The following is a 25993-nucleotide window of genomic DNA, read 5'->3' as shown; positions in this document are numbered from 1 at the left end:
AGGAAAGGGCAAGGACTGGGCATTTGCATCTGTGACAAGTTCCCTAGGACGTCTTCAACATTTTAAAATTTAGTGACTCTCTAGAAGGGACAGAGATTATATTGTATTTGTTTCAGAGTGAAGAGAGTCATTTGGCAATTGAACAGTAAAATAGAAGTCATTTCTGGTGCTGATATACTCTTCAAAGATTCTTTGGTGAATCTACCATTGTGCTTTGAGACTGTTTTGAATACTAAGTAGTAACCACAGACCAGTGGCTACTCTACACACTCCAATTTACATATCAGTGATGCTTTGGCACACTCACACATATGTTTCTCTGTGAAGACACTCATGCTTCCAGTGTTCTACAGCACTAAGCAAGTAGAGAGTTCCTGAAAAGGTGAAAAGTTAGCTCAGATTCTAACTAGTTTAATAAAAAGTTCAGAGCTCTTATTAACATGAACTCTCCCGTTTATATAGGAACTTGTTTGCTATCTTTGAAAATCATGTTTTCTCCCCATCCCTGGAAATTTTATTAGGGGATTGAAAAAGTACTCGGCTCCAGAGAATCCGTTTCTGTGGTTTACTGGTCAAAAGATTGTCTCTCTTATTTTTTTCTGTTTTCAAGTGATAAATGTGTCTCCTTGACATTTAAACCATAGAGAGTATATCTTATCATTAGTTCGGGATCCTGTTACCTCAGCTTTTTATTGTGTTCTGTTTGGTAATTAAAAGGATTTTAGCAATTGGTTTACTTTCTTGCAGATTTTAAACATGGGCATTAGGGTGTATATGCCATACTAATATTTGGTAAATCTTCCAAGATACAGCAAGTTCAAAATGATTTCGCTTAAGATGGTTGAAATGAAATGTTTTGATTTTAAAGTAATTCTAAGAAATACGAAGAAATTGAAATGAATGTATACTTATTTAGATACTTTCTTCTTCTTCTTTTTTTTTTTTGAGACGGAGTCTCGCTCTGTCGCCCAGGCTGGAGTGCAGTGGCCGGATCTCAGCTCACTGCAAGCTCCGCCTCCCGGGTTCAGGCCATTCTCCTGCCTCAGCCTCCCGAGTAGCTGGGACTACAGGCGCCCGCCACCTTGCCCGGCTAGTTTTTTGTATTTTTTAGTAGAGACGGGGTTTCACTGTGTTAGCCAGGATGGTGTCGATCTCCTGATCTTGTGATCCACCCGTCTCAGCCTCCCAAAGTGCTGGGATTACAGGCTTGAGCCACCGCGCCCGGCCTAGATACTTTCTTCTATTCTGTTAAGAGACCATCTACGATTAGCTCCTGAGTACTGCAGTACTAAATAGGTGCCCACTACCATTCCAGTTGAGGGCATGCATCACTGTTTTGCTTCTGCAAATCTTTCCCATTACATCACCAGAATGGAGCAAGGGCTGTTTAAAAGTGAAATGTAAAAGCAGTTCTTTAAAAAAAGTTTGTCGGGTTTTTTATTGCTTTTGCACTAATAGCAGTGTGAATGAAAAGTACCATTAAAGTTTATTATCTGCCAAATTTTGCAGAACCCAGCCTTTACATAGAATGGGCTTTGTGCTTTTAGCTGTTCCATGCAAGGAACCAATCAACCTGTGTGTTACTTTATGGCCAGACCTCAGTATTTGTGCCAGAACCTCAATGGTCTCCTCTGTTTTCTTCCACATTTGGTCTCAGATTGTTCGTGGTCACAATAAGGAAACAACCTGTATTTATTTTAGAAGGTAAAGTTTTAAAAAATTGATATATTAAGTAAATCAAGTGACTTGACATCAGATAATCTGCTTTCTCATTTCTGTTTTTTTATACTATTCACCTTCTATTCATTATTCCTTCTCTAGATAAAATCCATCAATGATATAGTTTCAGATTGTACATTTCTAGATAATTTACTTCACTTCCATTTATTTTATGCCCAAAGGGTTATGAGATAATACTAATTTATGGTGAGTAGTGTGAACTTTGACTAGTTCCCTGAACCTTGTTGAAGGCATATATGAACACAGAGTACACCCATTTTGCTCATTATTTGGGGAAAAAATGTGTGGCCAAGTGTTTGGATGTTTTATTGTATATTTCCAAGTAATCAAAAGAAAAAAAAGTTAACAAAGGAAAAAAATGAATTTCTGTGGTCAGGAATTTTGAAACTGCTTCTATTGGTATGATTATCTTAAAAAATAAGATTTTATAATAATCCTAATCTCTAGTTCCGTTGGAGCCTTATTTGCTCATGTCTGCCTTTTTTCCTTTTTGGTTCTTGATCTTTGTGTTATTTATTGAATGTCAAGCTTGCTTTACTAAGCCCAGTCTATATTACTTCATAGATCAGATGGGAATGTCCATCCAGTTTCCCAGAGTTGCTTTAATACTATGTATGTAATGAGATTAGCATTTGTATACCTCCATTTCTCATGGCCCTGGAGTAAAATCATAGCTTGATATACTGACCAGATTTCTGGCCAGCAATGACTGTTGTATTGTATTGCATTACAACAATGACTGTGGTATTGTATACCTAAAGCTCTGTCATGATTAAATACTCTGCAATAGACATGGTGCTAGGTGATTGGAGAATAGAAGCACAGAAATACTTTAAGAACTGTTCTTTCTTTTTTATTATTATTATTTTTTTTATTTCAATAGGTTCTTGGGTAACAGGTGGTATTTGCTTACATTAATAAGTTCTTTAGCAGTGATTTCTGAGATTTTCGTGCATCCATCACCTGAGCAGTGTACACTATACTCAATGTGTAGTCTTTTATCCCTCATCCCGCTCCCATCCTTCCTCCCGAGTCCCCAAAGTCCATTGTGTCATTCTTATGGCTTTGTGTCTTATAGCTTAGCTCCCACATATGAGTGAGAACATACGATGCTTAGTTTTCCATTCCTGAGTTACTTCACTTAGAATATTGGTCTCCAATTCCATCCAGGTTGCTGTGAATGCCATTATTTTTCTCCTTTTTATGGCTGAATAGTATTCCATGGTATATATATTTTCTTTATCCACTCATTGATTGATGGGCATTTGGGCTAGTTCCACATTTTTACAAATGCAAACTGTGCTGCTATAAACATGAGTTTGCAAGTATCTTTTTCGTATAATGACTTATTTTCCTCTGGGTAGATACCTAGGAATGGGATTGCTGGATCAAATGGTAGGTCTACTTTTAGTTCCTTAAGGAATCTCCACACTGTTTTCCATAGTGGCTGTGCTAGTTTACATTCCCACCAACAGTGTAAAAGTGGAGAACTGTTCTTTCTTAAATTCTAATATACCTCCTAATTACAACTTTTGAAAAAGTGTTGACAAAATTATCCCAGAGTGAGGCTTAACTTGAGTCAAAGTCTTTCCCTTTTTAATTCTTTCCCCTTTGTTTTAATACTATTATCTGCAGTTGCTTAAAAGAGCAAAAACTTCATAGCATTTTGAAGTCAAATTAAGGGCATTTCTCTGCAGAGGTTATTTGTTATGTGAAAATTTTCAGTATGTCTGTAGAATGTACAGTTAATTACTTGTTTGTGATTTCCTTGAGCATTAAAGTGATTTCTCATTTTTTTTCGTTAGTACAAAATACCTAATCATTTATCACAAAAATCTACACACTGAGATTGTCCAAAAACTACATTGAATACTCTGAGCTAAATTTAGGCCACAAGCAAATATAAATTTAAAATAGTATTTGTCAATTATAAGACATTCCGAGTGTGTGTGTGTGTGTGTGTGTATGAATCTGTGTGTGTGTGTGTGTGTTATAGCTGTTGATATTTTGCTTTTTATTACCAGGTTCCAGTACAGTGGTCAGATATGGTCACTTTGAAAGCCAGGATGACAAATTATGGATTACCTAGATATCGGTGGCTTACTCATGCTTGGAATTTTTTTCAGAGAGAGGTAAGTGCTGCAACTTCTGAGGTAGAGAGAGTGAAGTAAGTGGTGCACTTTCAAACCAGATGTTTAAAGCTTTGACTTTGGCAATTTCCTCTGTGCTGAAAAATTAAGCCTATGATTCAGTAACCTCCGGTGCAATTCTTTCTTGAAAAATATCTCAAGTAACTTCATGGCCTGATTTTCCTCCCATATATACCATTTCCCCTTTATTTCACATGGTTCACATATATTTAAGAACTTCTGAAAAGCCATTTTGCTAAATTATTGTGAAGTTTTCTTTTTATGAGGGTTAACTTGATAAATATCCAAGTTCCAGACAAATAGATTTTTCATGACTTTTAGAGCTCTCAATATTTTAAACATAATTTTAGTTTTAAAAAAAGGATTGTTCTCATTTGGGACTTTGAAGTCAGTATATCATTAATGGCATGGTCTAGTCAGAAAGACCTTGGTTAAAATCATAGCTGTGCTGCTTACTATTAAGTGAGTTTCTATAATATACATAACCCCGTTAAGTCTTGGTTTTCTCACCTGTGAAATAGTGATAATAAAAATACCTATCTCTTCAGGTTGTTGAGAAGATTAAACGATGTCATAAGTTAGATTTCATTTAGCCTATGGTTATTAACAATAACATTACAAAGTATAGGTGCTTTTAGCATTTCTTACCTAACTGCCATGTAGCACTGCACCCAACCATCTTCTCAAGTGGGGACTGTATTCAGATGTTTAGGTGACTTGAAGTTAACCATTGATCTTGCTTCAAACCAAGCTCTTCTTCCAAGCAGTTTCCTTGTGATTGAAGTGACATTCCCAGATGGATAAGTATTTAATTTCCTTTAATTTATCTTAGTGTTAGGCTGCAAAGCACTTGAGAATTAATATCTGACATGATAGATAGCAAGATCCCTGCTCACTTGCTTTGTCCTGGATATGGGCAGAGGTTCAAGTCCAGGACAATCTCCAAATCTGACTCTCTGTATACAACTGTTGAGATGGTAAAAATTATCATTGTAACACAGATTTCCTGTTTATTTAAGTGCTTCCTAACTTTGTTTATTTATTGTATATTTGTGCTAAAAACAACACAAAGAGAAAATAAGCATTAGGAAATTTATAGTAAGTTATGTCAGCTACTGTCCTGAGTAGATGCTGCCCAGAGCTTGTTATTTTCTGGAATTTGTGATGTAGACAGTGATAATCCAGGTTAAAAAACAAAGTGAGTTTTTTTTTTTTTTTATGGGAGGTGCACCACCAAGATGGACAATGTACAAGTACAGCAAAAGATAGCACACCTATTTTTAGATTTGTTACATGGTAAGTTTCCTCCTCCATTATCATAAGACTGTTTTGTGTAAATGGAGATGGTGAAGACCTCTGAGAACGTGAAAGAGTTTTTTAAATCCCTTGTATTAGTTTGCTATGACTGCTTGCAGATGGCCATCTTCTCCCCGTGTCTTCACATTGTCTTCCTTCTATATGTGACTATATTTAAATATCCTCTTCGAATAAGAACATCAGTCATATTGGATTAGGGCCCACCCTAATGACCTTATTTTAACTTAACAATCACTATTAAACACTCTATCACCAAATGAAGTCACATTCTAAGGTACTGGGGGTTAGAATTTCAACATATGAATTTGGGTGGGGGACACAATTCTAGAATAACCTATATTGCAGAAAGCAACTTTATCAGGTGCCGGTTTCCTTTGCTCCTCATTCAGTGCAATTCTGTGCACGTACCTCAACTTAACAGACTCTCACTTAAGCCCCATTGGCGTTTATTTAATACCTTTTTAGAATACTAACTTTAAAAAATGTATTTATTTATTTATTTTAACACAGTAATTGGAGCATAGGCTTTGGAACAGACTGTGCCACACTCTGGCCTGTAACTTTAGCAAGCTACTTGACCGTCAGAGGGCTCAGTTTACTCATATGTAAAATGGATGGTATTTTCTAGAGCTTGACACATTAGCAAGAGTGGTACTATCTCACAATGCAATATTAAAGGAGACAGGAAAATGACAAGGAGATGTAGACTACAGTAATATCTTGGTATGATGTTGGGCTTACTTAAAGGAGTTCTCAGAAAAAGTTTCAGAATAAATTCAGTATCTTCTGTTGAAGACAGGCAATTCTATACAAATACTTACTAAAATAAAAATAAGTTCATCACTGAACATTATATACTTATAATAAGAAAGAACATTATATACTTATATTTGAGAAAGTCATTTATGTAGAATATCTCATTCCCTGACACAGCCATATAAATAGGCTGTTCCTTGCTGGATGGAGTTAGAGAGTTCCAAGAACTGTTCTGTCATCAACACAGAAAGGACTCATGTCATTAGCAAAGGAGAGAAATGAATTTTCTCTGAGTGTAAGGATTTAAAAAGATGGACATGGAAAGTTAACGTTTCCTTGTTTATGATTTTTATGAAGTGAAGTCTTTATACTACATATATTATTTAAGGATATTTAAAGTATTGTGTGAAATATGTAATGTCAAATTATTGACTAAATTTGTGATGTTGATCGTATACTCATGACTTCGAGAGCAAGTTTAAAGAAGAAAAATATATGGAAAGTATTTTTTAAGTTTCTCAAAATTTTCGTATTACCCATACTGTTCAGTAATTCATCATTTATAATCCTCTTAAGGTGATTTTGTTTCTGTTTAAAAATCAGACATTTAGACCAGTGTAACAACACAGAATACTTTGTAGTATTTTTGTTGTTTCCTTTTGCATGAGAAGTCCAGAATTCTTCAAAATTAATTTTAGTTAAATTTTGAAATGGTGGGGGATTGTGATATTTTATGATACAATGTGAAACCTGAACATAGATTGATCTGTTGGACTGCATGATTTGCATAGCCAGTCACTCGGCAGAGTTCTCAGTGACTGCCCATAGTCCTTGTTTCTGGCTAGAGGGGAAAGAGCAACCTCCCTCTCTACTCAAGGACAGAAGATTATTCATCATAGATAATTGTTCTGAATCTAATCTATAGAGGTCCTTAAGCAGTGCTTTCAAACCTTGATCAGAGAAGGCTTTTGCTAATCTTTGGGGAAATGAGATAAAAAAGAAAAAATGTCAATATAGTTTTTCTTAACTCCAATTTTATTCAAGCTAAAGGCACACCATTTCTTCTGAGATTGTGGTAATAGAATATGAACATTTATTTCAAGAACCTTAGTTGAATAAACACTAATTGGCCAGACCTATGTTTATTTCTTAAAGTTTTTGGATATTTTACTAGCTGAGGAATCGATGTCTGCTAACTTTTTGTGATGTGGGCTTTGGTCGACACATGTTTTTACAAAGATTACAGAAACTTTTAATATAATATTTGAATATGTTGAGCAATAGAAAAGTTTGATTAACTGGCCCTTGGTGGTTAGAGGTTTAATGATAAAGATAAAGTAGGTGTCACCTACTTGGGTTTGTTAGTGTGTATGTTCAGTCTGTTGCTATGTATAGTCCCTTGTAGACAAGCTTACAGCTAGGGAGTGAGTCTCAGTCATGCCTGATTTGTTTTGATGTGTTATGGGCATTATTACTCAGAATTCTTCCATTATGCAATGGTTAGCCATGGTGTTCCTTTACTACATTTCTATCATCAACACAGACTGTACACATATCATTAGGTGATGACAGATGTAGCTCTGGGTACAAAAATTTAAAAAAACGGATGTCTAATCTCCTATAAGTTAAGAAAATAGTTTTGTGGTTTCTGAGGCTGACTAGTGATTTTTTTTTTTTGCAGTTTAAGTGCTGTGGAGTGGTATATTTCACTGACTGGTTGGAAATGACAGAGATGGACTGGCCCCCAGATTCCTGCTGTGTTAGAGAATTCCCAGGATGTTCCAAACAGGCCCACCAGGAAGATCTCAGTGACCTTTATCAAGAGGTAAGGCCATATATGGTTAATTTATTATGGATAAATATTTTCTTAGGAATAACTTTAAAGAATCAACAATATGCCAATGAAATTTTCCTTCTCTGTCTAAATATAAAAGGCCTTAACATTTTCTCTGATATGGGGAGAAGAAGAAGAAAGCTTTAAAAAAATATAAAAATCTAAACACTAATCACATTTTAACAAAGGGAAGTGGGAAAGACCACGTTTTGTAATTAATTGGATTTTGAACTGTTTTGTTTTGAATCAAGTTGCGACTGCTTGGGGATCCTTTGAAACAGACACAGGCAGAGTATGTAGCTCACACTAGATATGCAAGAAATGCAGGGTTTGGAGTTCCTGGACAGAATACGTATTTTAAGAGCCTCCACATAGACCACCAACACATAGAAGGGGGGAAAAAAGAACCTCTCCAAAGAAAACGCTACCGTGCTACTCTTCAGCTCCCCCTGCTGGCTAATGATTAGTGATGCCAGTTTTAGTTCACTGATTAAGTTTTATGCTCCCTGGCAGTAAAATCAATCCTCATGTGCCCAAGAAATGTACATACTTGTGTTTTCTGGGAGAACTGATCAGAATAATCAGTTAATCCATTTTAGGAGAAGTTTTCCTATTCATTCATTTTTACTGGTGATTTTCAAACTTTGTTAGCAGTAACATTCTATTTTCAAATTAAAATCTAAGACTGCGCTGTCCTGTATGATAGCCAAATAGCTACATGTGACCATTTGAATTAAAATTAATGAAAATTAAATGTCTATTCCTCTGTTGCACCAGCTACATCTCAAGTGCTCAACTGCCGCTTGTGAGTAGTGGCCCCTGTCCTGGACAATGCAGCTATAAGACATTTCCTTCATCACAGAAAGTTTTGTTAGGCAGTATTTATCTGGAATGGAAATGCAAAATGTGAATCAGATAGAAGGGAAACTGCTTAGGCTAAGGGGTTGGGATCATTCCCCAGATACATCTTTAGTCAAGTACCTGGTATCACAAGGTGCTGCTCACACTATTCATAATATAAAGCATGTGTATATAGTAGGGCTATAAAGAATGAACACAAACTACATCAGGATTTATAATACATGCATTTTGATATATTTCAAGGTAGTTATCTTAGGAGGCTATACTTTTTTCCCCTAGGAATACTACCATTCAAAGCATCTCTTAGACTGTCTGCCAAAGCAGTTGTTGAGATGGGCAGTCAATTGATATTGTAAATTAATTAATTTGGATGTTGTAATTAATTAAAAGAATGCTGTACCACCTACACAAGTGATCCATTATATTCATGTCCTAGATATGAGTAACTCTGGGCTGTTACTCATCTCTCAGAGGACAAGAATATGTCACCATTTAAGGATATCCCAAATAAAGTGCTTTGGACTCTGAAGGCATGCCCCAAAGGAGAGTGCCAAGTATTTTTTAGGAGTTTAAAAATTGTTATAATTTCCTAGAGCTGCCATAACAAAGTCCCACAAACTGAGTGGCTCCGACAACGTACATTTATTGTCTCAGGGTTCTGGAGGCTAACTCCAAGATTAAGGTGTCAGCAGGGTTGATGCTTCTCTCCTAGCTTCTGGTGGTGTGCTGACAATTTTCCCGGTTCCTCGTCTTTTAGAAGCATCACCCTGATCTGTTTCATCTTCACATGGTGTTCTCCTTGTGTGTGCGTCTCCCAATTTTCCCTTTTTATAAGAACAACAGTCATATTGGACGAGGGGCCCACTTTCCTCCAGTCAGACCTCATCTTAGTTACATCTGCAACAATCCTACGTTCCAATAAGATCACATTCTGAGGTACTAAGCTCTTTAACATATGAATTTTGGGAGGACATAATGCAACCGATCACAAGGATTATGGAAACAATTGAATAATTCAGGCTTTTTATTTTAAAAGATGATCAGAATACTTTTTGTCATACTCACACTGCTGAGAAGCATTGTGTTTGGATGTTACTGTTTTATACATACTTTGTTTAGAAACATTTGGCTTTGAATGAAAACGAGTACACAAGATATAGTTTATTGAACAGAAAGTTGTTGGGTTAGTGTCTGTAGGTTCTTCAGTGATTATGGCACTGAACCTAGTTCTGTTGTTTTGTGTGAAAGCTAAATATTGGCTAGTGTTTGTAGTAGCAATCATCAACTAATAAATGCAGCAAACTCCTGCTTATTCCATAAAACAGAAAACAGTACTAATATTTCTGAGGTAGTATTATATAGAAATATATTATGGATATTCAAATATACTATAACTCACTATTAGACATTAAAAGAACAGATGGCTGCAGTACAGGTAGAAGTATAGATGTGTAAATTGAAACCTACTAAATTTCCTAGTGTGAATTGTCCATCTGCTAGTTTTTACCAGTAGTAAGTCAATATGGACAATTATTGGGCCACAACATTATGATATAATTTGTATCTGCTTTAGGGATTAATACTGATGCTATGATTATAACTACTATTGATCATGAGGTCAACTTACCAGATCTTCCCATAAAGTCTGAATATGGACTAATTCTCTTCAGTTTTACTTTATTTAGCTGAAGACTGTCCTTCATTAAACATTTAATATAATTTTATTGTTGTAAAAATACAATTCATCTTTACTAGTTTGTCTTAGATTGTTTTTACTAATAATACTACTTTATAATGGGATGCTTTACTTTCAGGCTATCTATAATTGCTTGCTTCATGAATTTTGAAATTGAAACAAGCCATACTATTGTGCATGTGCAAGTTGATAGCCCAGATTATTTTGAAAATTTCTCATATTTTTATCTAAAGAATTTTAATAGTAAGCTGGCATTGTCAGCCATGAGATGTTCTTTAGACACAGACTTCCAGCTAAGATGGGGGCTTATTATATCAGAGTAACCTGCTTTTGCATTTTACAACTAATAACATATACTGATATTGGTAATGATATAGTATGCAATTATATGCATAGTTGACTTACAAAAGAGGATCATATAGTAGTTTTATGGCATAAGTACAATTAAATCTATAATTAAAAATAAGACATAATTCCACTTTGCCCTGGAGAACATATGTTTCCTAATTACAGTGTGTCCAGAGATCGTTCAGTAGGAAGATGAGGGTTCTAAAGGGAGAAATAAGTGAGGAACAGCTGGAGGTATTTGGGATGTTTATTCAGATGTTGAGAGCACTGAAGGGAGATAGTTGAGATGTCTTCAAATATTTCAAAGTTCATAATTCAGAACAGGAACTAGACTTACACATTGTTGCTCCAAGGGCCAGAAGTTACAGGAAGGAAATTTTGAATCAATAGAAGGAAGACCTTGCTCATCAAAATCCGTCCAATTGTGAGACAGGTTATCTTGTAAAATAACGAGTGTCTCATCACTAAAAATATTGGAGTCAAGGTCAGATAACCATGTCATTGGTAGTGTAGAATGGTTTTTTAAATTAAGAATGAATCCAGACTAGATGAACCACAAGGTCTCTCTTATCTTTCATATTCTGTAAGCTCAGAGATAAAAACTGGCTTTCTTCCTGCAATCATTCTTCAGTAGTCTGAAATCAAGGAAATAAATCATTCTCAACCATCTGGTGGCCTGCATGGTCCCTGACCCAATAATATTTTATGACGCATTTGGAAACCTGTGAAAAATGACAGCAGAAATATAGCGACAATTGCACATTTAGAAACATTCAGGAGCCTTGTTAGGTTTGGCACACAGCTCTTCAAATATCCATAATAAGCTACAAACTTATATTAAAGTATACGTTTAAAAATCTGTAATGAAAATACCTCTGACCCTCAGTTTGGAACTATCACATTCACTCATTCAAAATGATGATAGGATAACCAATATTCATTCAAAATATTTTGTGATTGCCTACTGGGTTCCATTTGCTCTTCTAAATGCTAGGGATATAGTGGAGAGTGTTGCAGACAAAAATTTCTTCTCCTTTGTAACTTATATTCTGGTTATGGATACATACGTTTAACAAGAAAAAAAAACAGCAATAGAAAATAATTTCAGGTGATGGTAAGCACTTTGAAAACTGAACAGGGTAATGTGCTGCAGTTTTGTTGGTGAGGGAGTTACTTAAGATAGATTGTTAGGAATAGACCCTCTTCTGTGTGGGTGATATGTGAACTGAGACCAGTTGAAGCAGCCATGCTGGGGAACAGTGTTCTTGGCCGAGGAAACTGCAAGTATAAAGGCCCACCCTTGAGTGGTCTGGGCCCGTGATTGCTGACAGCCCACTCCCATGTTCTTTGGAATCACCTGTGTAACCACACTCTAAATGCGAGATGTAAGAATTGGCCTTGGCAAAATATCAGACTCAGATTTAAGTTGGCAAAGCATAAGCCTATGGTATCTCTTGTCTTCTCTCACGTGCTGAGTTTTTCATCATATCAGTTACTGAAGTGCAGTGTCTTGACTTGATTTGGAGAAGAGAAGCATAAATCAAAGACATAAAGACAGCGGTTAGAAAATAAGTCTTTATAGAGCAGGGACTCTCAACCTCTTGCCCAGGGACCGGGGCGCTTCTTGGATGGACTTCAAGGAAAAAGTGTTACTGCAAAAATTGTTTTCAACATTTTATATCCATTTTTTTCTAGGAAATAAGAGCCATAGCTTTCATCAGCTCTTCTTGGGGTTCCATATGTAAAAGAATGGAAAAACACGGTTGTAAAGAATAGTTGCAGCACTTACTGTCTCAGATAGGAAACTTAGCATAAATAGCCCCTCAAAAAGGCTGAAATGCCATTTTCCTCCTCTCTGTGCTACATCAAGAAAAATAAATGGAAGTAAACAGGCTCACAACAGGCTCTGCTTCAAATGGACTGACTCAAAATGTAAAACAAAGAGGGACAGAACGTCAACTAAAATATACCTCCAGAGACACGTTTCCTTGTTTAGTAGTTAGAAGCTTTCTTCTGTTCAAATATATTGGATGCTTCTTCAGAAAAGTAGTATTCTCACAGATGTATGTACGGGCTGGACGCAGACATGTCTCCACACTTGTGTGCCTTTGGGACACCTTTCCTTTAGACCCTGAGACTTTCTGTTTTCCATGTGTTGGGTGTGAGTTTTAAATAATCTTAAAAATTTCTACTTTGACAAACCCATGTGTGCCTCTTTATAAGTTTATTCATTTCTCTCCCAGTGCTAGAAAACATCGATGAATAAAGGAAATTGGGAAGTACAGGGGTGTGGTTGTGAAGGGACGTGACCTTCTTCTCTGAGTCTTGGCTTACAGGAAAAAGAACCTCATGATGACAAGTGAGTGTGGGTTACCAGTGCTCACAGGAGGCAAACAGACTTGTAGAGGTGCTACTCCAGGGTAAAAGTGAGGGTAGCTCATGTTGCTAAAGAAAAAACAAATCATTTAATGACACTTGTTAAAGATGATAAGGAGCCGGTTACGGCTGTATTCCCAGCACTTTGGGAGGCTGAGGCAGGTGGATCACTTGTGGTCAGGAGTTCTAGATCAGCCCAACATGATGAAGTCCTAACTCTACTAAAAATACAGAAATTAGCTGGATTCTGTGGTGCATGCCTGTAGTCCCAGCTACTTGGGAGGCTGAGGCAGGAGAATCGCTTAAACCTGGGAGGTGAAGGAGAATCTCCTCAAACCTGGGAGGTGAACCTAGGCGGGGAAGCTTGCAGTGAGCCTAGATTGTGCCACTGTGCTCCAGCCTGGGCAACAGAGTGAGACTTTGTCTCAAAAACAAAAAAATGATGATGAGGAAAACTTTATTTCAGCGGGGATTATCGGGATAGGAATAAGGCCACTGCAGTGTGGTCTTGCAGGAGGGGAGACAGATTAGGCTCAATTCAGAATATAACATGGGAAAGTGGGAATTTATAGTCAAGGAACAGGTTGGGGGTCCGAGGATGGAAAATCATTAAGAGGAAACATGGTGAGGGATGAGATTCTGGCAAACCTTACCTAACAAGACTTGTACTAAAGGCAGGCCAGGGTGATCAGACATTTCTTGGACGATAGGTGGAGAAGGAAGAAGCCAGTTAGATATCAAGGATGATAAAGTATGAAGAATGGGGAGTCTCCGTAAACCAACTTACCAAGATTCTTGCTAAAATTGAACAATGCAGAGACAAACTCCAAAGTCCAAACGTCAAGGTTCAGTTGAAAAAGAACTCAGTGGAGTCTGAATAGAGTTTGGTCATGGAGAGAAACTTTATCAGTGGTGAACCATATGAGATGGGCTGTTTGAGGGTTTTATTCTCTCAGTTGAGTGTTGTACGATGTTTGAGTTGAGAGTCATGAATTCACACTCTGAGCCCTCATCCTGATTAGAAATACTGCCCTCACCTGTCTCCTCTATACTCTGCTGTCCTTGGCAAATGATATTTGTTTTGTAACCAATCTTTTTTTCTGGGCGATGTTTTAGTTCTCAACACTTTTTGTTAACACTCCTTTCCTGCTAACATCTTTGACTAATTAGAAAGATGAGCCAATAGTGTATGTCTATTTGTTTTGACTGACAGAAATAACTTTTGCTTTATAATTTTCATATACAACATTATATTATCATAAATGTTTCCTCCTCACTCCTGAGCCATAAGTGGAGACCTGACAGAGTGGTGTGGGAATAAAAGGCCATGATTGGGGGTGGACTTGGCCTTCTGGCAAGCTCCACTTAGATATAAGGTCAATTGTTTTTTCCCAGACAACCCAGCTCTCTGGTTATTAGTAGTATTCTACTTCAGACCAAGTAAATTGCCACACTTGAAACAAAAAATTAGGGGCAAGTATTAAAAGAGAAGGCGGACACAGGGAGTGAGAGGTCATAGCTTAGACCTCCAGCTAGGTACTGGCTAGTTACACCAACATGGAAGTTGGTCAAGTCTGCCTAGAACAGATTCCCCACATCAGTGACTAAAAGAAAAGGTAGGAATTAGAAAATCTTTAAGTCGGCACAAAAAAAGGGAGCATGAGACACAGCAGGCAATCCTCAATTGCTATTGTCTTTATGATTGAGATACACAATGGGAACACATAGCAGTGGTAGTAACTCTTTGGGCTTCTAATCTTAACAAATAAGTATCTGTAAGCCACATGCAGAAAATATTAGGGTGGCACAGGGCTGAAAAGGGCATTCCCAGCCAAGAAACAATGGGGCACAGTTAGAGCTGGAAGCAAGAGAGCACGGCTGGAGCACGGGGTGTGAGAAGGGCCACGTTTACAGGGATACAGAGGACAGGGGTTGGATTCTGAAGAGTCCTGTACGTCCTGATAATACGTGGGTATTTTATACTGAAGTCTGTGAATAGTTGCCAAATAAAAAGGGAAACATATTCACAAATTTGAGGCATTACTATAAAAAGATGGTTTAGGACAATGTAATCATAGGATTCTGATTTTTTAATAATGAAAGTTTGTTCTCAGATAAACATCCATAAAGCCTCCTGCTCAGACAGTCAACAGTAGGTAGTTTGCAGTTTGCAGGCTCAGTGATTATTTAGATGGAATACCTCAAGAATTTCCATTCTCAGGGTTCTTTTATATAAAGTCAAAGATGCTCCCTCCTGTCTCTCTACTGATTTCATTATCTCCTCTGCAAGTAGCTGCTGATGGGATCTGGTTGACTCTGACTTGCGGTGGTATTTGTTTTATCATTCAAAGCCCTGCGGGATCAGTTTGGGCTTGGTAGGGGGGAAGATCCATTTTTATCTTCAGGCTTTGCTTGATCCTATCAGGTCTTAAACCATTCTGCCAGTTTTGTTTCAGGTATGCAAATGCATTCTTCTTCTCTTTCACTCTCTTTCTCGACATCATTCAATTGTGAGTTTCCTGTTCTCTATTCTCTATTCAATCAAATGATATTTCCTTTTGGACTCTATTAGTAGAGACTTGAAAATTTTGCCCTTAAAATTTATGGACGTGAAAGCCATGATAGTGTTTTGACCTGAAAAGCTACCTTATGAAATAACAGTTTTAGATTTAAGCTTAAACGTCATGCTGTTGGCATTGTAGAGAATGAGTTGAGGTGGGGAATTTAAGCTGAAGACTGGGTCTTAAGGCAGAGAAATTGAGGTAGGAAACTGTAGCAGATAACTCATGCTATGGTAGGGGCTGGAATTCAGGTTGTGGCGTTTAGTATGGAGAGGAAGGAATGAATGTGAAAGATATGTCAGCGGTAGAATGAACAGGACTGGCTTATAAATTGGCTGTGGGGAGTGAACGACCGGGAACTTGCAAGCATTCTTGACTTTGATTTGGACTCTCACAGATGAGGAAGCTATTTACTGAAGGGAGAGGTTAGAGTTGGTTATTTTCATTTTGGAAATACTGGATTTAAGGTTCTTGTCAGGTATTCCATTTGCAGAAACCCAGGAGGCAATATGAGCTTCGGAGACAGAACTCAGATAGAGATACGGATTTTGTGTGTACTAATTAAGGAAAGTGCTAACTCAAAATACAATGACTTGGATAAGCTGGGAGTTTGTTTCTCTTTCATAGACCAATGACCTGATCTACGCCTCCAGGCAGCTCTGCTGCACAAGTTCATCCAGGGGCCAGAATGATGAGACAACTTTGCCTTTTAAATACCTTGTCTTCCAAAGTTGGTCTCCAGTTCTAGTCATGGAGAGAAAGAGAGTGAGAAGGAGAACTCCCAATGCATGAAGGCCTACACTCATCACCACTGTTCAGATTTTGTTGGCAGGAACTCACATGGCTTTGCTTAGCTGCAAGGGAGGCTGGAAAATGTGGTCTGGCTAGGAAGCTATGTTCCATTTTTTCTTTTTTTTTTTTTTTTTCTTTTTTTATTTTTAGATGGAGTCTCACTCACTCTTTCGCCCAGGCTTTGGTGCAGTGGCACGATCTCGGCTCACTGCAAGCTCCACCTCCTGGGTTCACGCCATTTTCCTGCCTCATCCTCCTGAGTAGCTGGGACTACAGGCGCCTGTCACCACACCAGGCTAATTTTTTTGTATTTTTAGTAGAGTCGGGGTTTCACCATGTTAGCCAGGATGGTCTTGATCTCCTGACCTCGTGGTCTGCCCCCCTCAGCCTTCCAAAGTGTTGGGATTACAGGCGTGAGCCACTGTGCCTGGCCAGAAGCTATGTTCTTACATACACATTAATTACTGTGGATCAAATGGAGGACAGACTGGGTGGGTAGGTGGGTGGATGGACTAAGTTTACACAGGTGTCATCAGTGTACATGAGGCAATGAAGGTATGGAGGGAAATAAGACCACACCAGGAAATGATGCAATACATGCAGCCAAGGACAGAACTCTGTGACCTGCCAACACTTAAGGGCAGAGATACTGTTTTGAGATGGTGACTACATGGTAAAGAGCAAGCTGAGTGTAGAGATTTTTTTCTTCTACATCCCAGTTCCCTTATCTCTACTAAGATATTAATAGTACCCACATCATTGTAATATACAAAGATAAATTGAGATACGACATGAGAAACTGTTAGTATACCACTTACCACAGTGGTAGCTGATGACAATAATAACAATAATTTATTAAGGTATTTATTGAAGTAAGTAGAAAATGTATTGATCTATGATTAGATTTTTAACTAGCTAAATTGCCCTTAGTTTTGCTTGAAATGACAGGGAAGTGTGTATTTTCTGGTTATGTGCGTTTGTGCTGGCTGAAGGTAGATTTTCAGGTCAAAGTTTCTGGGACTTGGTCCAGTTTCTCTCTTTGCTTGTTTTAACACCCTCCAACTTCTTATAGATGCAAATTTAAGGTACTCAAATGGGCCCCCATGAGAGAAAATGTGCGCAGGAGGGGTTTGTGAATAAACTCTGCTCCGTCAGCCTGCTGGAACTGACCTAACTAGTGAGCATGGAGCCTTCCGGGTTTTTTGATTTTAGCCTCTTTGTAACTACATTTTTTTTGGTAAAAATGAAAAATGATCAGTAAATGCAGTCTTTTACGTTTCTTTATTCTACCTATGTAATAGGGATATTGTGAGGGTTAAATGAGATATGAAGATCTTTCATATATTAATAAATAATAAGATGACTTTTTTCTACTGCATTTCCTATGCACAGATTTAGTTATCTTTCTGTTCTCCTAAGAGACAGCTAAAGAACAGAAAGTCTTGTAGTGAATTTTATTGCTTGCTGCTTTTCTTAAAGGAAGCATTATTTCCCTGCAGAGCTTAAGATTATCAGTGGAGAACTTTTGCTCTAACCTGTTTAAATCTTGTGAGCTCATTAACTGCTATCATTTACTTCAATTCTAGAAGAAAGAGGATTGAAGATTGTATATTTGCATCTGATAATCGATATAGGTATTTCAAACTTGAGAGTGATGTTTATTTACAAAAACATTAATATTGGCATGTATTGGCACCTAGATTTTATTTATACTTTATCTTGGTAAGCACATTAAAAGGCTGCCCGACTTTTTGATGTGGCCTGTGAATATTGAGTACTGAAAAGCCATGGGTGTTCTTCCAATTTTTGAAACTCATTTTGGAGATAGATCAGAGAATAATTTCAAGTGTATAATTTCCTCAAGTGAAATGAGGCATCCTGACATGCTTTCAAATAGATTCCAGGAAATGTAGGGGATTTGTGATTTTTCTTTTGATAAAGGTAGTGTTATTATTTACAGCTAATGCTTGACAAGAATTTTAATATTGTAGCAAGTAAAGTAGGTTGGCCAACGTGTCTTATTCATACCTTTGAATTATCTGAAGTTATTAACATAGGGCTAACCTACCTTTTTTTAGGAAGAAAACATTTTCAAGTAAAATTAATTCAGAGTATTTTATTTTGAGAAAAGCAACTAAGTAAACTTTGGTTCTTTCCTATTCTGAATAAAATACTCTTTGTGAAATGAAATGCAGTTTTGAATTGTATCATTTGTCTCTCTTTTTACTCTACAGAAATGTTTGTTTATGTAGCGAAATATCTATAAATAGTATAATCAATACATATGAACACATCTATGTTTTTTATCTAGACTTAATGTCTTACTTTTCAAGACAAGCTCACACTGAAAAATGTAAACCTTATGCATAATTATTTGACTGGCTCAAAATATGCTCAGGGTTATGTTCAGGTTGAATTACTTCAATAAGAATGATTCAGAACAGAAAGAAAACCCTGGAGCTATTTCAATGAAGAATTTACAGAGTGACTGAGGAGGTCAATCATCTTACACAGACACATCTGGAAACATACTGACTGTCCTCTCAAGAAGAGAACTATTCTTTGCAAAGTTGGTTCTTAACTTTAAGTACTTGTGAAAATGATTCACTGATATTCAGCATGACACCTATGTTAGGCAATTCTTGCATTGCTACAAATAAATACCTGAGACTGGGTAATTTATAAGAATAGGGGTTTAATTGGCTTATGGTTCTGCAGGCTGTACAGGAAGGGTAAATGATAATGGTTTCTGCCCCTGGGAAGGCCTCAAGGAGCTTTGAGCATGGTAGAAAGCAAAGCGGCAGCAGGCACATCACATGGCCAAAGTGGGAACAGGAGACAGAGATGGGGGGCGGTGCTATGCAGTTTGTTTTTTTTTTTTTTCTACTTTATGTTCTAGGGTACATGTGCACAACGTGCAGGTTTGTTACATATGTATACATGTGCCATGTTGGTGTGCTGCACCCATTAGCTCGTCATTTACATTAGGTATATCTCCTAATGCTATCCCTCCCCCCTCCCCGCTCCCCACAACAGGCCCTGGTGTGTGATGTTCCCCTTCCTGTGTCCAAGTGTTCTCATTGTTCAATTCCCACCTATGAGTGAGAACATGCGGTGTTTGATTTTCTGTTCTTGCGATAGTTTGCTGAGAATGATGGTTTCCAGCTGCATCCATGTCCCTACAAAGGACATGAACTCATCCCTTTTTATGGCTGCATAGTATTCCATGGTGTATATGTGCCACAATTTCTTAATCCAGTCTGTCACTGATGGACATTTGGGTTGGTTCCAAGTCTTTGCTATTGTGAATAGTGCTGCAATAAACACACACTTTTAAAGAAACAGATCTTGTGAGAACTCCGTTATCACCAAGAGGATGGCCATTCATGAGGGACCTACCCCCGTGATCTAAACACCTCCCACCAGGCCCTGCTTCCAACACTGTGGATTACATTTCAACATGAGATGGGTGGGGACAAATGTACTAATTTTATCAACGTCTGTCTGCTGCAAGTTTCTACCTGCCTAATGAGTCAGCAAAGAAATATTTAATTGCATGACTATAGAGAAATTTGTGCTTTTACTTACATAATTATACTCTGTATCTTTTAAAATTGAATTTATTAAAGGATATGGGGCAGTATACAACAAAAATACAGTAAATTAATAATAAAATAGAAACAGAATTGGAAAGTCAAGGTGAAAGGAAAGAGTAAGTAGATGTGCTTAACATGAAGATAGACACAGTTGCTGTGGTTGAGTGTCCTGTTTGCCTCTCAGCTTTCTGACAGCCTGGGTGAAAAGGAGATACAATCATTACCATAATTCTAATGTTAGGAGAGCAAACATTCTAACCTCAAAGGGAGCAAAATTCTAAATATTTTATCCAGTGGGATTTTATATCTACTACTTTATTGAGAAAAAATATCTTCAATATCATTTTTCACAAATTTTATAGAGCAGTTTCTTATGGTGTTTTCCAATATATACCCTTAAAATGTACCTTGGTAGAAAATAATATGCAAAGGCATAAGTTAATATATTGCAAGTTGGCACATTTTGGTGACCTGGTTTGATGGATGGACATAAAGTACTATAATGTCAACTGATTTCATTTCTTTTAGATAATCTGTAGTTGACACCTCTTTTGGAGAGACTCTTGATAGAGAAGCATAAAATATAGTTTAATGAATTCTGATGACAAGTTTAAGGACTGAAATTCTGCCTTGTTTGAGGAGTTATCTGTATGCTTTTTAAACAAAATGAGGAAATGATCACCTGATATTTTGCCATAAAAATGGAGGAGTCTAACTAGGACCTTTGCTTGGAATAAAGCATACTTGCCTACCTGAGTGTGAAGATAATCTTCAGGGACCAGTGATCTGGAAGGACACCAAGTCCCAACTATGTGAAATGTCAATACAATTGCATGTCTACATTTCTGGGCAACCGAAAAAGCTTTTTTTGTCATTGGAATCCAAAGTCATTTTCAATAACCTTGATTGTCTTAATATTTCATTGCATTTTATATTTTTTTAAAGTTACAAATCAATGTCATTTTCACAGAAACATTGACAGAATCAACACAGTCTAGAAAAGGATCGACAGAATGATGAAGTGTACATATTTTGGAAAACTTGAAGACTAGGACTATTTAGCCTGGAGAGGAGAATAGTTAAAGGGAAAGAGATAATAAATTCTTCAGCTGTGACTCTCTACCTTATGGAAAAGGGAAGGGTTGAGAGCAGAGTTAGAACCAGTGCATCCTTCCTTACGAAGAAGTCAGGTTCCAACAAGGAAGTGCTTGTCAAAAATTAGTGTTGTTCCAGTGTGGATAGGACTGTCTAGTGAGGTGGGGAGTCCCTCTCATTAGAACTGCAGTTTCATTCATTGTTTTTTTATTCCCCTGTGAGTCATACTTTTTTGTTTGTTTGCATGTCTTATAACTGTTTTTTTTTTTTTTTTTAAGAGAACAGGATGTTTTAAATAATATAATGTGACAACTCAGAAAATCAGATTTTTCCACCTCTCCAACATTTGCTGTTGTTTATTTGTTGGTTCGATAGCATTTTCTAAACGAATTCTCTAAAGGCTGTATTCTTTGTCACATGTGGTCATTGAAGTTTCTGCTCAGTTAGCTTAGTGGTCAGTTAATGAACGGACAGAGATTTCCTTAGATGCCTTAGATACCTAGAACCAGCGAGTCTCCTGGCCTTTACCAAGGGTGCACAGAGCTTCAAGGTCAGCCAGAGGAGAGATCTTAGGATCTTTGCAGATCTTTCCTGGGCCTATGCACAGCCCCTGAATCTAAGCACAGCCCTATTCATGTGTGTAATTTCCGAGATCCCCACGAATATGCCAGAGCTTTGTCAAGCCCCCTTGTGCACAACTGTTACCAACTGCCTCAGGCAGCCTCAGAGATCAATAGTTACCTCTAACTGTCGTCGGAAACCTCCTGGGTGGGGCGGGGGGGAGGGACCAGAGGCTTTCCCTAGTCGAGCTTCAAGTTCAGGTCAAATAAAGACATCCTTCTGAGTGGGGTCTTCCAGGGAACCGCCAGATCAGCCATACAATAACAACCGTCTGGGAATGGGGCCTTGAAGGAGCTGCAACCCCATTCTGCGCCCTCTGGTGGCGGCTAGGCTGCCAGTTCTCACCAGGATTGCAGGCTCTTGGCTTTCCAGGCTACCAAGGGGAGCAGGGATGGGAATAGGGCAAATGAAAATTCCATAGCGCTTGCTGTTCCTAATGAGATTCGGCGGCTTTTCGTGAATAAACGCTCCTCAGATTGCTGCAAGACTTTGGTTAATTTCCAGAATTCTAGAAAAATTGAGGCTAACAGTTTTTTGCCAGTGTTTTCATTGCTTACATGAGTAGAGATTCTTTGGAGGTCCTTTCCATGCCAGTTTTGCTATGTCACTGTACAAGTGCTTTTTTGCCATATTTTTAAAAGATAAAAAGTTGAATTCATTACTTCCAAGGACCCCTCCTATTCTAGAGTGTTCCGTATTAATAGGTCTCATTCCCCAACCATCCTAGGTGATAGAATTTACTGTACCATTTTAAAAATAAATATGATTGTTTAAGATACACTGAAATAGACTTTGAACAGTGCCAAGATATGAAACATAATAAACTTTACTTAATTATCAACTCTGCCTTGTTTTATTCCCAGATTTGAAAAGGAAATATTACTTTTCTGGCACAGTTTCTTAACTTAAAATGAATTAGTCTAAAGGGGTAGGAGATCTTAAGACAATAGAGATACAATGTAAGCCCCAGACACTATTGAAAGGGTAAACATCAAGTAATTTACTGACAGCATTTCACAGAATTGAATCATCAGCATATATATTTATTGAACGGTTTACTTTTTTGAGTAACTAATACATTGTTATTAATTATAGTCACCACGTTGTATTGTAGACCTCTTGAACTTATTCCTCCTAACTGGAATTTTGTATCTTTGGTTTACCTCTAATTCTTTTGTTTGCTTTTTTTTGTTTTGCTTTGTTTTGTTTTGAGGCAGGGGCTCACTGTGTTGCCCAGGCTGGAGTCCAGTGGGGCGATCTCAGCTCACTGCAACCTCTGCCTCCTGGGTTCAAGCAATTCTCATGTCTCAGCCTCCAGAGTAGCTGGGATTACAGGCATGCACCACCATGCCCAGCTAATTTTTGTATTTTTAGTAGAGACAGGGTTTCACCTGATGGCGAGACTAGTCTTGAACTCCAGACCTCAAGTGATCTGCCCGCCTTGGCCTCCCAAAGTGCTGGGATTACAGGTGTCAGCCACCACGCCCAGCCAGTTTACCTCTAATTCTGAAATCTGTTATAATTATTATTAGTAAAATATTAATATATTCATGCTAATTCTTTATTCACTAAAGGTCCATTTTTGTACTAAGTACTGAGAACATAGGTAAGGAATCAGCTAAACATGATCCAAGGCTGTTTTATATCAATTTCTTCAAAGATAGATGTGAGAAAATAGTGCCACATTATTTGGTAATGATGTTAAATGAAGTTGCTATGCAAATTATTTTCCAGATGTCTGAAGCCAAACCTTTTTAACTTAACAAATTTTGAGGTGACTCTTCTCAAACGATGTAAAACATTTCTCTGCTTCATCAGGAAGCTAATGATCTAATGTCTCAGTAGCAAGTAATCATTTTGGACAGTTATCTCATTGTCCTGTAAAACAGTGGCAGCCACCTTGCTCTTGTAGGGTAGAGCTGAGCAGAAGTACTCACTGGTGACATAATGCTGTGCTGCTGGTATTTTCATACTCTTTCATGAAGTGTTGTGCCTCATATTTTTCCATTAATATCTGCTAATCATAGATTTTCCATCTATTTTTAATTTGATCTTTCTACTTTATAATCTGTGAACTGACATATGAGACAAGAGATTGTACCTGTTGGGTTCTTAACATTTATGAGGCACTATCCTAAGTGTTAAAATGTATCTGTGCATTTAATCCTCCCAACATCTCAGACAGGTAAGCACTATTATCATCTATGTTTTTAGACAAGAAAACTGAAGCACAGAGAGATTAAGTAACTTGCCCCAAATCATGTAGCAGTTCATGATCTTAACCATTATACTATACTGTTGAAGTGGCATCGTCCATCCTGGGTAATACCCAAGGTTAGTTGTCTCAGGCCAAGGAAATCAAGGATGTGAACACACAGGGAGTGAGGTTAAGAGTGGAGGTTTAATAGACGCAAAAAGAGAAGAGCTCTCTCCTGCAGAGAGGGTTCCTGAGTGGGTTTTCTGGTCCACAGCAAAATGCAGCGGGTTTTATAGATAATCTTGAGGAGGCAGAGTCTGATTTACCAGGGCACGAAAGATTGGTCGGATCAGGTGTACCATTTGCATGGTGCATGAAAATCTGGCCACCCCCACCCTAATCTTTTATTATTCTGATGGGTTCTGTACTTGGCTGGCACCATGTTACCTGTTTCTTTACTGTATACACAAAGACAAGGGAAGATGGAGCCTCCATGTTGAACATACCTGGCCCCCAGGTAGCCTTTTTCTATTGGCACAGCTGCTGGCATTCACCTGTGCAAGCTTCCCGCTTGCTTGTCTATGTCTACAGCTCGATTTTTCAGGCAGTTCTTTTAATGATTTTGGAGCTGCTTTTTGTTAAAAGGAAAATTCCGCCAAGGACTCCTTTACCCTCACTATCTGCCTAAATAATTTCTATCTGCTGTATCACTGTGTCATTTAAAATTGCTTATTAAAATGACACATAAACCTAAGAGTGAATGAGCTCTCATAGAATATTTGAGTGGAACTGTTTGAAAAATACTTAAATTTTGGTGAGTTGTCTTTGTGATGTCTATGTTAGTTTCCCACAGAATGTATATGTATGTCTGTGTTTGTGCAAATTTCTTGTGTTTGTATCAAATAGGTTAAGGTGGCCAGAGAAGCAACTTTACCAAATCAGTGTTAAGTATTATTAAATCATGAACAGTGTGTGCCAGATCTGGCCTAATGCCTTTTTGTGTGTTTGAAGTTTCACTGGAACCCAGCTACATTCATTCATTCACTTACCACCTATGGCTGCTTTCTTGTGACAGTGGCAGGGATGAGTAGTCATAGAGACCATATGGCCCACAAAGCCCAAAATATTTACTATCTGGCCATCTGAAAAAAGAAAACAAGTAAGTCAACCCTTGCTTTAGATGTTGGGTTTTATACCAGTGGGTCTCAACTTCAGGTTTTGAGAAAGACAAAAGAAGGGGTTGGCTCATTGGAATCAGCTGGACAAGATTTTCAAAAGCTACACACTTCCCTTTCTCCTTCTTCTCATCAGCTTTCCCTGTTGAGAACCACTGTCTTAAACTTTATGATCCAAATGATTTCATTAACTGATACAGATTGTTTGCTTTCATTAACTATTTTTGGCCTTCTGTAACATATCTAAAGTAATGTTGACTGTGTATTTCTTTTACAGGGTTGTGGGAAGAAAATGTATTCCTTTTTGAGAGGAACCAAACAACTGCAGGTGCTGAGATTTCTGGGAATCTCCATTGGAGTGACACAAATTCTGGCCATGATTCTCACCATTACTCTGCTCTGGGCTCTGTATTATGATAGAAGGGAGCCTGTGACAGACCAAATGATGTCCTTGAAGAATGAGAACTCTCAGCACCTGTCATGTCCCTCAGTAGAACTGTTGAAACCAAGCCTGTCAAGAATCTTTGAACACACATCCATGGCAAACAGCTTTAACACACACTTTGAGATGGAGGAGTTATAAAAAGAAATGTCACGGAAGAAAAACACAAACTTGTTTTATTAGACTTGTGAATTTTTGAGTACATACTATGTGTTTCAGAAACAGGTAGAATAAAAATGTTGTCATAAAATAATACCTAAGCATATACTATTCTATGCTTTAAAATGAGGAGGGAAAAGTTTCATGTCATAAGTCACCACCTGGACAATAACTGATGCCCTTAAAATGCTGAAGACAGGCCGGGCGCGGTGGCTCAAGCCTGTAATCCCAGCACTTTGGGAGGCCGAGACGGGCGGATCACGAGGTCAGGAGATCG

At 37.8% G+C, this 25993-nt stretch overlaps 1 protein-coding gene across 1 annotated transcript in view; it reads left to right on the top strand.

Annotated features, from left to right (window-relative positions):
* Positions 1 to 25909, top strand: part of TSPAN12 (tetraspanin 12) — a 70091-nt gene extending 44182 nt beyond the window's left edge. The window contains exons 7-9 of the mRNA XM_025381185.1: positions 3765 to 3872; positions 7645 to 7788; positions 25393 to 25909. Of these exons, the coding sequence (XP_025236970.1) occupies positions 3765 to 3872; positions 7645 to 7788; positions 25393 to 25698 (558 nt within the window). The 3' untranslated portion in view covers positions 25699 to 25909. The remainder of the gene's footprint in view (positions 1 to 3764; positions 3873 to 7644; positions 7789 to 25392) is intronic.
* The last annotated feature ends 84 nt before the right edge of the window (positions 25910 to 25993 follow it).

This window comes from Theropithecus gelada, chromosome 3 (assembly GCF_003255815.1).
Source record: "Theropithecus gelada isolate Dixy chromosome 3, Tgel_1.0, whole genome shotgun sequence".
Classification (NCBI taxonomy): domain Eukaryota; kingdom Metazoa; phylum Chordata; class Mammalia; order Primates; family Cercopithecidae; genus Theropithecus; species Theropithecus gelada.
This window is presented reverse-complemented; position numbering and strand designations above follow the sequence as displayed.